This window comes from Anser brachyrhynchus (assembly GCF_964034855.1).
Source record: "Anser brachyrhynchus genome assembly, chromosome: 5".
Taxonomy (NCBI): domain Eukaryota; kingdom Metazoa; phylum Chordata; class Aves; order Anseriformes; family Anatidae; genus Anser; species Anser brachyrhynchus.
In genome coordinates, this window is record NC_137699.1 from 28,022,384 (window position 1) to 28,039,421 (window position 17,038).

The 17,038-nt window shown below is 39.0% G+C and overlaps 1 protein-coding gene across 32 annotated transcripts in view; it reads left to right on the forward strand.

The window, feature by feature from the left end:
• GPHN (gephyrin) overlaps window positions 1–9,072 on the forward strand; it is a 285,375-nt gene extending 276,303 nt beyond the window's left edge. For 30 of the 32 annotated variants that reach the window (XM_080595302.1, XM_080595327.1, XM_080595326.1 and 27 more), the window contains 6 exons: window positions 712–799; window positions 2,875–2,948; window positions 4,176–4,240; window positions 5,464–5,567; window positions 6,784–6,880; window positions 8,067–9,072. In XM_080595302.1, the coding sequence (XP_080451428.1) occupies window positions 712–799; window positions 2,875–2,948; window positions 4,176–4,240; window positions 5,464–5,567; window positions 6,784–6,880; window positions 8,067–8,200 (562 nt within the window). In that variant the 3' untranslated portion in view covers window positions 8,201–9,072. Of the gene's footprint in view, window positions 1–711; window positions 800–1,347; window positions 1,523–2,874; window positions 2,949–4,175; window positions 4,241–5,463; window positions 5,568–6,783; window positions 6,881–8,066 lie in introns of those variants that run through there. The other 2 variants (XR_013952182.1, XR_013952183.1) reach the window with 1 other exon arrangement.
• Window positions 9,073–17,038: the final 7,966 nt, after the last annotated feature.

Sequence of the window (17,038 nt, forward strand, 5' to 3'; positions counted from 1 at the left end):
AGACACCAAAATTGAAATTATACTCAGTTGCTGTCTTTCACCTTTGCAATTACACTCTTTTTTACGGAGGAACACGACAACTTATACACTGTTTCGCATGAAGGTAAATAGGCACTTGAACAGAATGGATTGTGGTTTTTCAAGGTGAAGTGCATGTACAGCTGTCTTTGCTGCAATGGCATCTAACGGAGAAGATAAACAAAGGATTTACTCCCACTTTTCACTGATGGAAGTTTGAAGTGGAGCCTTACCCCCATTTTTGCACACATCAAAAAAGTCAGACAGGTAGTAGTGCAGCCTGCTTAGAGGCCAGAAGTTTTCATGTGTCAGGTCTCTCTACATAGCCCTGTTGGTTCACCTAACTCATAATTTGTATTGCTATGAACTGTGCAAGTGGTACACTTTTATAGACTTGTGTTGGTGTTCTTCAGTCCCAGCCTAAAGCATCCTTCCATTCCTGTTGCAAAGCTTTTAGATAGAAAGGTGGCAACCTGTGTGATGTTCACTTAATGAGACTTCAATTCTTGAGTTGAACAGAGCAGTGTGGAGCCTTCGGAGGGAAAAAATCTCGATATTATCCTAGTTGTATCTACTTTTTCAAGTGTGTGTGTGTGTATATATACATCTATATTTGTGCACACAGTTGCTTACTTATGCTGTAACTCTTAATAGTTCCATGCCACTAATCTGCTTGCCTGTTCTTTTCTGTAGCCCAGATGATTTACTGAATGCACTGAATGAGGGTATCAGTCGTGCTGATGTGATCATTACATCAGGAGGCGTATCTATGGGGGAAAAGGTATGCTAAATTTAAGTATGACTTCCTAAAATATATATATAAGAATTTCAAGCCAGAGTCTGTCATCAGAGCTTCTGCCTTTGTATTAATGTTTATTAATAAGGGATCTTACTTTTTTGTGTGAATTAAGTAAGAAAAAAGCCATCAATGCTGTCCTCATTTACTTTGTTCTTATTATAGTAGATGTAGTACAACAGGGAAGATTCTAATTCTCGATGTGAGTGATTTGCATTTTTTTTTATTTAAGGAATTAGTTGTATAGTTTTGATAACAAAGGTGATTGGTTAATAGTACATGAAGACAACAGACTTCTTTCTATTCTTAGAGCAGGTGAAATGTAGGCAGAATAAAGATACTTTGCAAGTACTGTGAAAAGCAGCTGAGTATATAAATAGCTTTTTCTTACTCAGCAGATCTGTTTCCTGTGTGTGCCAGAGCTATATCTGTTACAAAAATAGTCTGATCACATTTTACACCTGATAGTCCTACAGAGGCAATACATACGAGACACAGTGAGCTGATATATTTGCCTTTTGAATCATTAACAGAATTGTTGATTGAGTTCCTGTTGGTAATCCCTGTGACAAAACCATCAAAGAAAATAGGGATACAAAGATGCTGGTGGGGCGTAGATGAACCTGCAGGACATTTATTAATCATGACTTATGCGAAGGAAAACTCAGATTACTTTTTGATCCCAGGCTGAATCTGTGAGTTTGGCAGGTAAAACAAACATCTCTCCTTTTATAACTAACAGATACTAAAGACAGTCATTAGGAGATGACAAGCATCAGTACTGTTTTTGTCACTTTTCTGAGTAGAAATCATATTGTTGGATACATCATGGGAACGGATAACAAGTTAAACCAGTGCCAATTACTTTCAATTCCATTATTCTCCTCAGTATTTGTAGAAAAATACTCAAGGACAAGTGCTGATCTTTAAATTGGGAGTGTAGTAATGTAGTAAATTGGGACATTGTACAGACGTGGGAACTCTAGGAAGTGACTAGACTGCTGAATGGTCTTACAGGCATTTATGCATTCTGGCTAACTTCTCTGTAGCCCAAATTTTAGGCAACAGCATAAAGTCGATAGGCTCTGTATTCCACTGACAGTTCTACCTCTAATACTGAGCTTTTAGCAGGTTTAATGAAATAACTGAGCATCCAAAAATTAAATGGCAAGTAAAAATGTGGTTAACACAATCAATAATCAATAAGTGAGAACTCATGCCTGGCTGAAAAAAAAATGCTGCTTTCCAAGTATTTGAACAAGAGAGTGAGAGAGATGGGAAAACTGCAAGGGAGCTTCAGATTTACTGCTTCTAAAGTCTGTCTTAACAGTTGATTGTTATGTCCTGTGTCTTAAGTCTCACTAAACACAACAGACAGGATACTACATCTTTGAACACAGCAATTTTCAGTAAAGACTGAACAAGTAATTCCAATTTTTGTAATAACTGGATCGATTGTGTTTATGCAGAAGTGTTTAACTTGAACTAATGCACAAGCCACCTACAGTTTTTCTTTTCTAAGAAACTTAGGACCGTTAAACCTGAACACTGTGAATTAGACCATGTCCCCAAGAAATTACAATAATTACAGTATCCTGAAAAACTATGATTTCTACAGTCTTGATTTCAAAAGTACTAGGAGATCTCTAACTCTGCCTCTAGATAGCTTCTGTGGCAAAAGTTAAATAGCTTGATGATTTGAAGGCTTAACTTTGAATCGTAAAGGTTGTTTTTTTTCCTATCTTTTACATAAAGAATGTTCTAGTAATAGGTATTTGTGGGGTCCTCTTAAGATTCCGATGCTGCAGCTGACTTTTAAGTAAATATATTAGTATGTCTTTGTGGAGTCAGGTTTGGCACCTAAAATCAGTTTGTTCTTCACCCCTTCTTTTTGAAAATACTTTCTTTCAAATACTGGAAATTCCCCATTGGACCATAGCACTTTCAGGATATAACAAGTCTTTCATCTTCACTTGATATTAATTAATTGCTTTGAACACTTAGATGATATAAGCCACTTTGATGTTACTTAATTGATTTTCTTTTTTTAATTTAAACAGGACTATCTTAAACAGGTGCTGGATATTGATCTGCACGCACAGATTCACTTTGGCAGAGTTTTTATGAAACCAGGGTAAGAAATCTCTTTAATGAGGTAGCATGGGTTGAGGCTATATTTGGCCAAATATCAGTGCTATCTAAGTGCTTCAGTAGATTCCAGTTTTCCAAATACATTATAAACCACATGGAAGACACATATGGGAAAAAAGCAAAGTCCATCCTATTCATATTAGTTATCATGTTTATAGGTAAAATTAAACAGAGAGATTACTTTTTATCACTAACAGATATTTCTCAACAACTGCTGCAAATCAGGTGTTTGTGGAGGAACTAACATACTTTAAGCATGTCCATAATCTTCACTGTGATCACAGCTAATATGCTGACATTTGTATGAAATACCTGGGAAATACAGGGACATTTAAATGCTGTTTTGTTTAACAACCATCTCACTGCACTTCAAAATTTACATAGGTCATACCACTATAAGCAAACAATTTATTGAGAAAGATGAAATGGCAACTAATTTAGAAAGTTTTATCTATTATAGTATGGATTTGGAGGTCTGGCACACAGTTCCTGTTAAAACAAAAACATCAAACACCAAGATCCCCTGGTAAAATATGATACTGATTAGTCCTAGCAGATAGAAAATTAGGCAGTAATGATCAAAGTGTGGCAGATCTCCCAGGTACTGCTGACTAGATGGTAGTTGTTAGCTCAAGATGAAGCCAAGGAACTCAACCTAATCATTGCTCCTATGATGTATCATCTCTAATGTTTGAAAGGATTATATTAACATAAGTATATAGAAAACTTTTAACGAGTCCCTTTTCTTTGCTAGCCACAGTCTTGAATCATCACATTTCTGTCGTATTTATATAACTGTAACAGCCCCAATAACGAGTCACAAAAGTCTGAATTTGTTCATCTGCAGACTATATAGCATTTGCTGCTCTGAAATACTGCTCCATTGTCAATAAAGCTCCATTGTCAATACTGCTGTAGACACGGGAGTAAAGGGAACTAATCACTAATCTTACCAAAAAAAATGGAGAGCCATCTATAGAAAGCAAATACAGCTCTGTTACTGTTTAATTTTGGTGTTACTTCTTTGTTATTTGGTTTCTTGCATGAAGACAGAATGTAGATTTTTGTTTATTAATTCAGCTACTTTTTGGTGGTTTGTCACCAGAAGCAAAATCATCATTTGTTTTATTTTCTAAATAGTAAAAATAACAGCATAATAAGGTTCAGTCAAAGTCCAGTGCAGATCATAAATAGCTTTCCTTTTCCGTAGCCTGCCAACAACTTTTGCAACTCTGGATATTGATGGCGTAAGAAAAATAATCTTTGCGCTCCCAGGTAAGATGTTTTGTGGATTACTTTTGTTGCTGTGCACAGCTGACAAGATGTGAAACAATACCATGTCTGGTGTTCCTGCTTCCGTCCTCAGAATGTGCTGGTGTACAGACCTCACAATTTTTTCCATCCAACAATTTCTTTGGGTTTTGTAAATACACTGTGCAGGGGTGTTTTTTTTTTTTCCCATAGCTCCCTTCACCTTCCCAATAGAGATTCTGTGCACGTAAGTCAGTGCATCCACTCTGAAGTACTGAAAGTTAAGACAAGACCTACAGAGGGCCAAGGAACACAACATCACTGTGAAGGTTGTTTTGTCATCCTTGTACTTTGGAACCAAAAGAGGGCAGCATTGCTTCACCTCCTGCGTGCTGGGTTGCCATGGGAAAGTTCAGAATAAATTATTTCTTTGGGAATCTAGCTATAAATCTGTCCTCCTAAGTTAGGAGGAATGTATTTTATTCTTACTGCTCTGGCTTTGCATGGATTTCTGACAACAAGGAATCCTGTTCTTGATAAGCTAGTGGTGTTCAGAACTCTTCAACTTTTTTCTCTCATTTCTCTCTCTTGCTGCAGTACAGGGTTGGGGTTTTTTTGTTTGATTGTTTGTTTTTCCAGGAGAGACATAATGGAGTATCTGTTGTCACATTTTATATTTTATAATTGTCATATAAGGGAGGCCAGATGTGTAAGACAAGTAGTGTTTGACAGAAGTTGGTCAAACACCTCTTTTGTGTGTCAACAGAAACCATGTAAGTCAGTAGAATTCTCCTCAGCAGCTGTACTAAAGCTTTTTGCCATCTGTTAGGTAATAGAAAGATATTTAATATTACCTATTCTTCCGTAGGTCATGGAAACCCTAATCATGAATCAAGCACCAGATCAGCTTGGACCTATGCCTTTGCACAATAAACATTGCCCCTGCCGCATACAAAACTATATGTAAGAAGAAAGGCAGCAGAGGAATAGAAGCAAATGGCAGGGCCTGAGGAACATGGGGCAGTAGTGCTCAGAGCAGGATTTAGCACTACATTAGCCAGAGAGTGTAGCTTTGAGCAGTTTTACTTGCCACATGCTGCTGCAGACTTAAGTGGAAAGTTTCCTGTACATAGCATGAAAAGCTCCTTGGAATCCTTTAGGGTGCAATTGCTATAAAAATAGGAGATTGCCTTCACAGAGTAAGTCAAGAAAAAGGGTGTCACTACCAGCTGTTCTTTGTCCTACAGGCAATCCTGTGTCAGCTGTTGTCACCTGCAATCTCTTCGTTGTTCCTGCACTGAGGAAAATGCAGGGTATCCTGGATCCTCGGCCCACCATTATCAAAGCCAGGGTAAGAAGCTTGTCCTGTATCTAAAAAGTCTCTCAAGTTGTTGAAACACATCTCTTTGAGCTCTGAAAGACTGTCTTGTTTGGGGAATCAGAACACTAGGCTAATTCTGAAAAGTTGAAGGAAGTTCACAGAAAACAGAGGTTCATATTCAGTCCCATAATTCGTAAGAGTGAGATGGCCATGTAATGGAGCAAGATGTACACAGGCAGCCATTTGCCAGTCAGGCAGGAAGGACATTCTGCTGTATAAAAAGTACATTTGTGATGTACCTCTGATAAAAAATGTAGAGTAATCTGGAAATACCAGAGTTAGGTATATTTTGTATTGCCAATAGAAAATGCAAATTTGAAAGCCTTTCTGTTCTTGAATTATTTATATAAGTAATCTACATGATCCCCACTCTAAGTAATGTAAGTCCTTTAAACTATTCGTGCCACTCTTATAAGAAATTTTGGATATAGTAACTCTGTTTAACATAGATTCAAGGCATATTATTATAATGTGTTATTCTACTATTTTTGCTTTAAAGAAGGTATCAGAGAACAGATTACCTTTTATAGTTTTCCTAGTCTTCCTGTCTATGCACAGACATTTCTCTTGCAGGGTATCCCTTGTGTCTCTCTTACATGCTTCCTCAGCAGTCCGTTTTTTCCTTTATCTCATGTCTAAAGTATTGGAAAACAGACAGAAATTTGTAGCATTCCAGTTTTGAGGAACATGATCCTCAAACACAACACTCACTTTTGCATGCCTTTTCCGATACGCTTCAATTAAATTGCATTGTGAGTGATACCTTGTGTGTCTTTTCGTTTCAAGGACTGGTCATTTCCCTTTTGTCAGGGCTAGCAGGTTTTTGAATGTGAATACAAGTTTTAGCTTTACACAATGTAAGCCAGAGACCAGAAGTGATAAAGCTTTTTTCCAGAGAGATAGTATCTTTGAATTCCTGTAAAAGAACAGCTTTGCAATATTTCACTTAATGCTTGCAGACTCCATCATACTCTTTGGTATTATAATATCATAGTTGTATTTCCCTTAAATACTGCAGTCTTTACATCCTACGGCTTTTGATGTTGCACTAGACAGCATGTGGCCTGGAAATGCAAGTTTTTAAAAGACTATTATTAAGGGAAAAGATTGAACAGATTATTCCATTATCTTAGACAGTGATATCTTAATGCATGATATTTTCATCCTTTCTTTGCTGCTTCTACAGTTATCATGTGATGTGAAATTGGACCCCCGCCCAGAATATCATCGGTGCATACTGACTTGGCATCACCAAGAACCACTACCTTGGGCACAGAGTACAGGTTAGTGCCCAGCCACACAGACTGACAGACATACTCACAGGTCCCGTCATTCCTTCATGCATGTTTAAAAACAACCAAGCACATGCACATGTATTTTCATATAACCTTTCTTACACAGACTGACTTGCTCACGTGAACATGCATGTTCAGTCATTTAATTCATTCATGGTAGTGAAATTCAGCCGTGGTATGACTCACCAACTTAAAGTTAAAACCTTTATCAGAATAAGCTGCCTTTATACATACACAAAACATACTTGTATGTTTGCATATATGCGCACATTCCTTTTTGTAAATACTCATCCATGCTCGCTTGTACTCACAGGCACATTACTCTTTGTGCATGTACTAAACAAACACGGCTTGGGGCAGAGTTAGAAACATTCATATAAAAGATGTGTGATTCTAGCTGAACTGGAGAAGTAGAAGAAACATCAGTGGCAGTATATGTTCTCTTATAGCAGACTAAGACTTTTATTAGTCTTGTTTGCCATCTAGGGATGCTTCTGGATACTCAGCTGCGGTTGAGGTAAATAGTACATTTGAATGCTTTTTCTGTTTTGTTATGTGCCACTTCTTTCCTTATGCAAGGAGACTGTCTGGAATGATTTCTCTGTCAATCCAAATGTTTGAAAACCAATAAATTAATGGGCATGAGTTCCTACTGCATTTTAATTTTTTTGTCACTACAACCAATACTATACTGTTTATCTCCAGGGTATATTGTATAGCTCAGTGTCCTGAAGAAACCCATTCTTTTGAGTTGGTATATTAAAAACATTCTAGACTGTGCTGGTTTTGGTCTCTACAATCTGAACTATATACACAAATAGAAAAATAAAGTAATTTTGATAGAAGTAGAAATTCCAACAGAAAAGCAATTAGCAATTTACTACAACAAGATATGAAGTACAGATAAAGATGTAAGGGGAAAAAATGTGGAAGGCTGGATAGGAAAGTAATCAGCAAGGAAATGAGTGTTTTGAGAACCAGAACGATGGGATGCTGACTATTTCTCTACATAGTTCTCTGTTCCTTTCTACCTTTGAGCAGCTAAATCTCAGCTCTGTGAATAAGTTAGTAACATGAGTATCTGTAAGAACAGCTCTTGTTTCCTGCCTGGTGTGTTGCAGCATTTGAAACTAACTGAAAAACTAATTGAGCTTTTTCTCTGACTCTTCTGTAGGGAATCAGATGAGCAGTCGTCTGATGAGTATGCGCAGTGCCAATGGACTGTTGATGCTACCTCCAAAGACAGAGCAGTATGTGGAGCTTCACAAGGGGGAGGTGGTGGATGTCATGGTCATTGGAAGGCTATGATGTCACCAGCAGGAGCGAAGCTTTGATGCATGTCCACATATCATTGACTGTATCCTGTAATATGCAACGGCACAGCTAGTTTTTCTGATTTGGATAAAAGTTGATCAGTATAGTCAACATCTTGAATTATATTTCAAATGGAATTTAAATAAATACCTTTTAAAAAAATCTTTAAAAAGAAATCTTAATGAAGAAATTTATTCTGATTATATCAAAGCAACTTTTTCCTTTCCTTGCAATTGCTTTGTGTGTTCAATGCTAGTTCTAATAGCGGTAGCTTTTAGTAGACAGCAGTAGGTGCCTGCAGAACTTGTGTTTTTTCTCATCTTTAAGATACAACTACTTATGCTCTTAAAACAAGGCTGTCTGCTTATTTATACTAGCGTAGACAACACTTGGATTTCCCTTATCAGTATGCTTCATAACCGCTTCACAGAGAGCTTCTGCTTGTTCTTTATCTTGTATCTCGTGTTGATGTGCACAGTGCCAAAAGCGGAGTGGCTGCACTGGGAACCCAATGAAGCCCCGAGGTTTCCTCACCTCGCTGCGCGTTCAGGGATCTCTCTTGTCCCGGCAGCCACCCAGCTCAGTACTCTTGGGCAGTAACTGGATACCTTTTATTTCAACAAACAAAAAATTGCTTCCTTAAGTGCTGACAGCCTTTTTAACCAATACATTTAAAAATGTACAGAACTAAAAACTAAAAAAAATCAAAGACTGATCTTGTACAGATATTAGTGTTACCAGCATTCGTGTGGAAATTAAATGAGCAAAGAAATAAAACTAATGTTAAACAACTCTGTACCATAACATTTTCTGTAATGATATTGAAACTTAAATGAATAAAAAAAATCCTCAATCATTATTTAAAATTTCACCTGTTTAGCCTTGTTGTTTGAACAAAAAATAAAAAGTGTTTTAAGAGGGTATTTGGGATGGGGGAAGAGGAGAGGAAGGAAGGGAAATAGTAAACAGAATCTAGAGCCTTCCCTAATGTACAGTATATCACGGGCAAACTGAAAATACAGAGTGAGCTCTCTCAAACTCATCTCCCAGGGGACAAAATGGAAGCAGCATTTGGAGGGTTTTACAATTGGACCAGTCAAAGCTGGAAAATACTTTTTTTTCCTGTTTAAATTGTGTAGTAGTTGCAAACAGCTCTTGTGCTGCTTTGTGTGGAATTTGATAGAGCTTTCAGTTTCTTTTTCTGAGGTTCTCCTTTTGATACTGGGACTGTTCAGCCCTTGCCAGATTTCATGTTTCATCTGTGATTAAAATCATATCAGTGCCATATTGCACCTTGCTTCGTGAAGTTCTTGGGTCAAATGCTGTCCCATCAACTCCATTCACGAAGTCAAAACTTTTGTGTATAATATTGTTGGAGGACTTAGCCAGGAACAAGGACACAGAAAATTGTGTTTAAGTCCTGACAGCCACAGTGGATCAGAGTTGTAGTTCTACAATAACTGGAGAAGGCATCCCCGAGGCTGGTTTTAAGACCTAACTCTTTGCCTTGCAACAGCCTGAATACTCCCTGCACAGGCCTTTACAAAGGTAGAAAGCGGGTAGGTGGGCATACACCATGGTCAAAGGTACTCCAGGGAATGATCTTTCAGAAAAATATTAATATAACTTGCTGATCATATTTCTTTGTTCTGGACTACATGTCCACACTTGTTGTCTCTCTATATAGCAGCAGGATGGCATCAAGTTAAATTCATGAATGCCTGTATTTACTGTTCCAATATTGTAAACCACAGCAATAGCGGGAGAGGAAAGTTTAACTCATCTCTGAGAAATAATGTACAACATGGCCTATTTTAAGCAAAAGGATTATTACATAGCTCAGGGTTATTACAGGCCAATAGTAGGCAGCATATACAGTGAAAAATCGGAAGTTTATAGAGGACATCAGTAACAATAATATGAGAGATTGTTCATACAATTGGAAATGCTAGAGAAAGATAAAAGAGAGATGTGAGGAAACCTATCTGCAATATCTTGGGTCTGGCTGACATTAAAACCATTACTCAATACAAATGTGGCTGAGAAGAATTGGCAGTACGCTGTGTATGATGCATGGCTCCATTTAAACCATATCTTGGCATCATAACACCCACCATTGTAACAAATAAAGCATTTAGAGGTTAAAACAATCAAGATTTTTTTTTCAAATCACTGCTAATATAAACTGTTTTAGCCACCCTGCTGTGTTTTGTAATGCTCTTTGCCCAGTGTTCAAGGTTTTATGCAAGAAAATGAACTTTGCAGTTTCTGAGAGACACAGACAGAGCAAAGCCTTCATTAACACTGAAAGCAATAGAAGTATGTTGGAGAGGTAACTCTGGGAGCAGTTTAAATCATTATTACAATTATGTCTCAGTTATCAAGCCTAACATCTAAAGAATTTGGCTTAATTGTTGTAATAAAAATGAATACAAATGTGACAGATAAATTGGAATCACTTTTACTTTCAACATTCCAAAATCGCTGTTGGTCGGCAGCTTCCAAAAAGACATCAAGGACAAAAGGGTCTTCAAATATGTGGGTACTTTGATTCAAGGACTAAGACTTGCAAATGGAAACATTTAAGGAGTATTTTCTCTATTTTTACTTCTCTAGATAAGGCTTTAGCATTGTCAAAGTAGCAACGTATCTTAATGAGAAGCGATGCCAGCAAAGACTGAAGGCTGGTATTCCAACATTTGTAGTTTTCTTCTTTTCACATAATTTTCTTCAGCACCCATACATGGGAATGATCTTGGGTAGAAACATATAGTGGGTCTTCTGAGTCCCATTCATCCAGCTGGGGGAATCCTACAATGACCTACAAACAACTTTTGTGTCCTGGCCAGCTGATAGCAAAACTTTGACTGTACACTTGGATGTGAAACACCATACAAAAAATTGGCTGTATTTGATCAGATAAATAGAAGCATACAGTGGCCTTTTCTAAATACTAATTTCAAGACCTTAATTACAGAAATTACAACATTAATTCTATCTTGATATTAAAATATGCTAGACATGAAATGTCTTTGATCTCTGGGTAGTTATTAGAGAGCTGCATGACTCCAGAGATTACTAATTAACATGGAATCTTTAGCCTTTTTGATTCTGAAGCTGAAGGGTTGCACTTAAAAGATATTACAACATGGGTTATACTTAAGGACAACATAAAACTGGAATAGCTTTGCAATTCTGTCTTTGCCCTCCCCACCCTGCTGCTCTGCGCTGAGTGCTGAAGCTTGTCTCTTTTGACACGTCTCAGTCCAGAAGTGCTACTTGCCTCGTGGCCAGTAAAGATGGTCTCCAGGCCACAGACAGCCTGCACAGAAGTTCCCAGTGAAGTGACTGGATCCACCTTTTCCACCCAGTTCCCTTGGTTCAACATCTGTCACTGTTATAATGGTGCGTGCCTGCCTTGTTGCCTTGGTTTGGCAGCAATGCTAAGGGCCTGCCTGATCTGTGCTTGGGAAAGTTCCTCAGGTTTCCTTCTGCCAGCACTTGCCAGGCAGGAACTACATCTGGGAGCTGAGACTTGACAGTAAGACATCCTATTTTGGAGATCAGGTACCAGACTAAGATGATGCAGCACTTCATTATGTTCTAATACTTAGCTTCTCAAAACCAGCACTGTCACCTGAGCAGTTTGTGAGGTTTTATGTTGGATAAGAAAAATATACACTAACACAAAACAAAAGAAACACCACAGCTGTGTTTTCTTACATCACAACAGCACTGAGATGTTTCCAGGTACCTGTATTTACAGTTCACAAAGAAGATAATCAAAGGGAATGGTCAGATACCAAAAAGCAAGAAGTACTGGTTAGTGCTGATGGCACATTTCTCAGGAAGTGCATAAAGCAGTGAAGTGAATAGGTGGTTTAAAGGTAGAGTCTACATCTTGGATGCTTTTTTTGGCATATTTGCATATACAGCTTTGTGCTTCCCATGACTAGGTGGGACAGCATTAAATGAGGAGTCAGACACCGGTTCAGGCTATGTTATCAAGCAATACATTGGTCTGGCATGTAATAATCCTTATAGTCTTCCTCTTATCTGAAGGGAAAATAAGAATAGGAAAGAAGAGGGTAGATGTTGAAATTTCGTGCACAAAACTTGCCAAAAAAATCTATTTTTTTACTTTGCATGAAATTTGAAACTAGTTTTTAATACCAGACGAGAAGCGTGAAGATTGTCTGTCATTTGTGCTGACACTTTCAAAAAAAATCTGGTATACTTTTATCCCAAATAGATTCAGAAATATATCCCCAAACTAATATTCCTTTTGTGAGGTTATTTTAAGCATTTCCCAACATTCCTGGGCAGAAACTCTGCTTAGGTGCCTTATATCTATGGCAGTCTCTTTGCTGAAGCTAGTTAATTGGTCTTATTCCCATGAAGAAGCTAAAGAAAACTTTAGTACTGCAGGTTAGATGGGCAAGCACATTTCTGGATGTAGTCTAAGAAAGCAGAGACGTTTCTAGGAGAGGGGGATAACAAAGTGGTCAAATTCACAGCCACAAAAAGAAAGTAAAAGGGGTTGTAGCGGGGAGAACCACAGCAGCCGATAGTTAAAGCAGCAATCTGTGTTGAGAAGTGGCAAGGCATAATTTCCCACAGCAGTATTTGGTCAGTATGTTGCAATTAAGCACCGTAACCTCATGATGAAGAACATGATCTCTACTAACTGTAACTACAGAATGGTCTGGCAACCTCTTCACCTTTCCAAAGCCAGCCAGTTTCCACAGAAAAAAAAACCATAGTATTCGCTGTGCCTTCAACACAGTACTGTCAGCAGCTTCATTTCTGTTTGCTCAAAGTGAAAAAACAACATTGTTGTTTCTTCTGCTTTTATTTATTTATTTATTTATTTATTTATTTTCTCTTGTGGATTCTTCAGCCTTGATCTTTGTTTTCTAGTAAGTATATCCCAGCCTCCACCCAGAAAGGTGAGTCTCTGCGCTGGATTTAGACTGTGTATTGAAATGCAGGCACTTCCTGGATAATTCATGGGGAGAAAAAGCCTGTGGGTTTTGGAAATGTTACAACCTCCTGACGTGCTGCTAGCTGCATGTTTTCTGAAAGGGCTTAGTGACTCACACTCAGCGTTAGAGTAAGACTTGCCCTGTGCATTCATGCCATATTGCACCCAAGCTGACAAAGCTCTTGGAATAAAAAGCTTCAGAGGGCAATGCACAGATGCTCAGTGGCTCTAGCTGTCAGACTGGTCTGGCTGGGATTACTAGTTCATCACAGCACTGCATGGTGACTTTCAGCATGCTTTATCTCTCTGCAAGAACTTCTGCATTTGCATGGACCCGGCTTGGGTTTAAAAATACAGAGAGCAAACTTAATTCTTGCAGAGGTAATTACAAGCAAACCTGAGAACTGGTTGTGTGCCAGTAACTCTACACAAACATAGTAGAGAAAGTAAATGCACTAGCATGAGCCTGATAACCAGTGACTTGAAACTAGAATTAAAGTAACTTCAAGAAGAGTGTAAGAGGAGAGTTTTCCAGAAGAAAAGTATATAGCTATGCAAAAACTACCTTAAAAACAGCAGCAGAGGAGGACTCCAAAATCCTGATTTACTCTTTTTGTCAGTACGGGATAGTGCCAGATTATAACAATCATATCCTGATGCATTTCTATCTATAAAAAGAAATCATACTTGTCCAAGAGCTAGATGAAATGTGAAAATGTCTTAAAATAGTGGATTGGGCCTAAGAGAAATTGGATCAAGATGAAATAATCTGAACACAAATTATAAATCCAGTGAAGCCACCAACACAAACAATACTGAAGTGTTTCCAGACAGTGGAATAGCAAAAGAACTGTCCCACCCAACTGAGAAGAAAGCATGCAAAGTACCCTTCATCAGTACCTGACTTTCTCCTTGTGGATTTTATTGTGACCTGAGATGGTCTGAAGGGATGCCATTATCAAACACACATCTAAAAGATCAGCAGGGCAAATGAGAGCTAGCACATAAGGATGCAAAGCTTTTCAAGAGCTGCACAGTATTACCAACCGGTCTGACAGGAGCATTTACTAACCAGATGTTTGTCTGTGGTGGCAAAGTGAACGATCACTTCATCATTTTGAAACGTTGTGCTGTTTGGACCACCAAATGGGACCCAACTCTGCAGTGATGTGCAGACCAGGCACTGGGCCAGGAGAAGCCACTCTATAATGTTTGCAAACAACTTTCTACACTGGTAATGGCTGTTTCAAGCAGAGAAGGCAGCTTTTGTGGAACCACTCAAGAAACTGCCAAGAGAGAGGCAACAGAATGCCAGAAATCCCTGTGCTGTGCAGTCTGTGAGATTTCAGGGGGGGGGAAAAAAAGCCTTCCCCCTGAAAAAAAAAAAAAAGTGGTTAATAGCTCATATCTCAGGGAGAGTATAAATTAATGGCAAGCAGATGATACAGCTCCCAAATACTCCTCCAGCACCCACAGTGTTTGCTACAAGAATTCCCACAGTTTAACAGTGTGAAGCATTATCTCCTCTATTCTGTTCTGCATCTGCCGCCTCCTAGTTTCATTTGATGCCTGTTAGTTTTCATGCTGGACCAAGCAACAAGAAGCCACCCTCACATTGCCACCCACAGATTTGTAAACGGCTCTCATCTGGATTAAGAATCCTAATCTACATGTCTGCCCTTTGTGTGTGGTCATGCTCCATCTCAAAGGGCCCATAAATTGGATCATCCCTGCTGCATGTCTTTGCACCCTCTTCAGTTTTACTGTAATCTTTCTGAGACAAGGAGACCAGAACTGCATGCAGTAGTAAAAGGCATAACTGTCTTTTATAACAGCGTAATAATGACTTCTAGTCTCCTCTGTTTCCTAATATTAATTGTTGTTTTTCAGTGCTTCTGACCAATGTGTTTTTATAGCTCTTAAAATTCAGATAACCTTGAAGTCTCACTCTTAATTGGTTGTGGTCAACCCAGAAACAGTAATTTTAGATGACAGTTCAGGAAAATGTTTTCCTCGTATGCATCATTTGACTTTTAGCAGCGTTGAATTTCCTCAGCTGAATTTTCCTCAGCTTTAACACATTTTCACTCAATTTTGAGCAATCTGTCTGCTGTTCTTTGTAGGGGTCTTTGTCTTTAAAAATATATTAAAATATATTAGAAAAGGGATGAATGGTGAACTGACAGAGCCTGTTGACAATACTAAGTTATTTGTAGTATTAAATATCTTCATTAGCTGAAATCTTCTGGATTGTTTCCCCAAGGAACTTCTGTACCCCAAGAAAAAGGCTTTTGAAGGGGGTATGAGGAGGTGGGACAACAGATATTTTAATCCATGTTTGCTATTCTTAATCTTTCACTCTATCAGGGGAGATAGGAGCTCAGGAAAACTTATGGCAACCCTAACATCTTTACAAAAGGACATTCATAAATATCCGTGTTACCCTAGAGTCCATACAAGCAGCTACCATGCTGCTGTTGCACTATGCTGGAGAGCTGCCAGCTGATCTAATAAATCCTACCTAAGGCAATACCACTCTCATCCACAAATAGAAAAGTTGCAGTGAAAAAAAAAAAAAAAAAAGAAAAAAAGAAAAAAAAAACGGGGCTTAGTATTTTCCCATAGCTGTCCTGTATTCGGATGAGGTTCCTGGACCAGGCAGGTCCACAGTAAATCCTGGTGGGAAACCTGTTGGGATGTGGCTCTGTGGAGCCCGCTGGCAGGTGAGCGTGCTGTGCCTGGGGGAGATTTGTGCACAGGGACTTGGCGAGACCTGGAGCCAGCTGGTTGTGGCGCACTGTGCCTTTCTGAAAGCATAACCTGCCGGGGCTTTTGGGTCAGCACAACATAGCTGGTCGTCACTAAAGGTGTCAAATAATTAAAATGAATGGCCCGAGAGCTACTAATCCACCAGTCTTTCAAGGGGGAGATGGTCACATGGAGATGCAATACTATTTGAACCCATCCAAATAAAAGATGTTTAGCTGGCACTGTACATCCATGAGTGGCTTTCTGTAATTTTCTGCTGGCCAAATCCAATCAATTTGCCCAATGTGCTATAAAAAAACAGCGACCAAAGCAGAAGACAGGATTTAGTATGCTGTTGGCAGCCTGTGTTGCTAGGGAGCCACGCAGCTGCCTTCTCATTACCTGGTGTTTTTTCTAAGAGGTGGTGTCTAGGGTTAGATTAAAACAAAAATAACAAAAATGTTAGGGTGTGTGTTGAAAAGCACACAGACAAAGGAGAACAGAGAAGATGGCAGGTGGGAGAACCTAAATAACACCGTGCACCAGCTACTCTCAGGTCCATCACAGGAGCCTTCAGCATGTCAAAGGTTCATTTCCGCAAGCCCAGAGGACCACAGGGGCAAAATGGCAAGTGGGAACCCAAATTACGGACAGGAGGGCTGTCACGGGAGAGCCTCAGCCCCTGCCCAAGTGTGAAACCCATCAACTTGAGGCAATGGGAGGGCTCTCACAATCAGTTTTCAGACAATCTGGAGACTACACCTGCACCTAGGGGTGTAGGACATGTTAAAGGAAGCAGGGAAGAACTTTTTAGGATTGCACAAGATTTTTGGTATGTTTAGGGGAGGAACAAGCGGTGGTGAAAAGGGTGGGTGTAGTGGTTTTGGGGAGGAACAAATGTAGGAAAATAGAGGGATAAAGGGATAAAAAAAAGCCAGTCAAGTATAAACAGGCACACCTGTTTGGCCTTGCCCAGTCACCACACTCTGTCATGTCTTATTCAATGTCATTTCTTTTCCTGGGTGAGGAAGAGGTGAGACCATGCCAGGAGCTAGCTACTGCAGGAGCAGGGGAATCCCAGTTGGAGAGACCATGGGGTC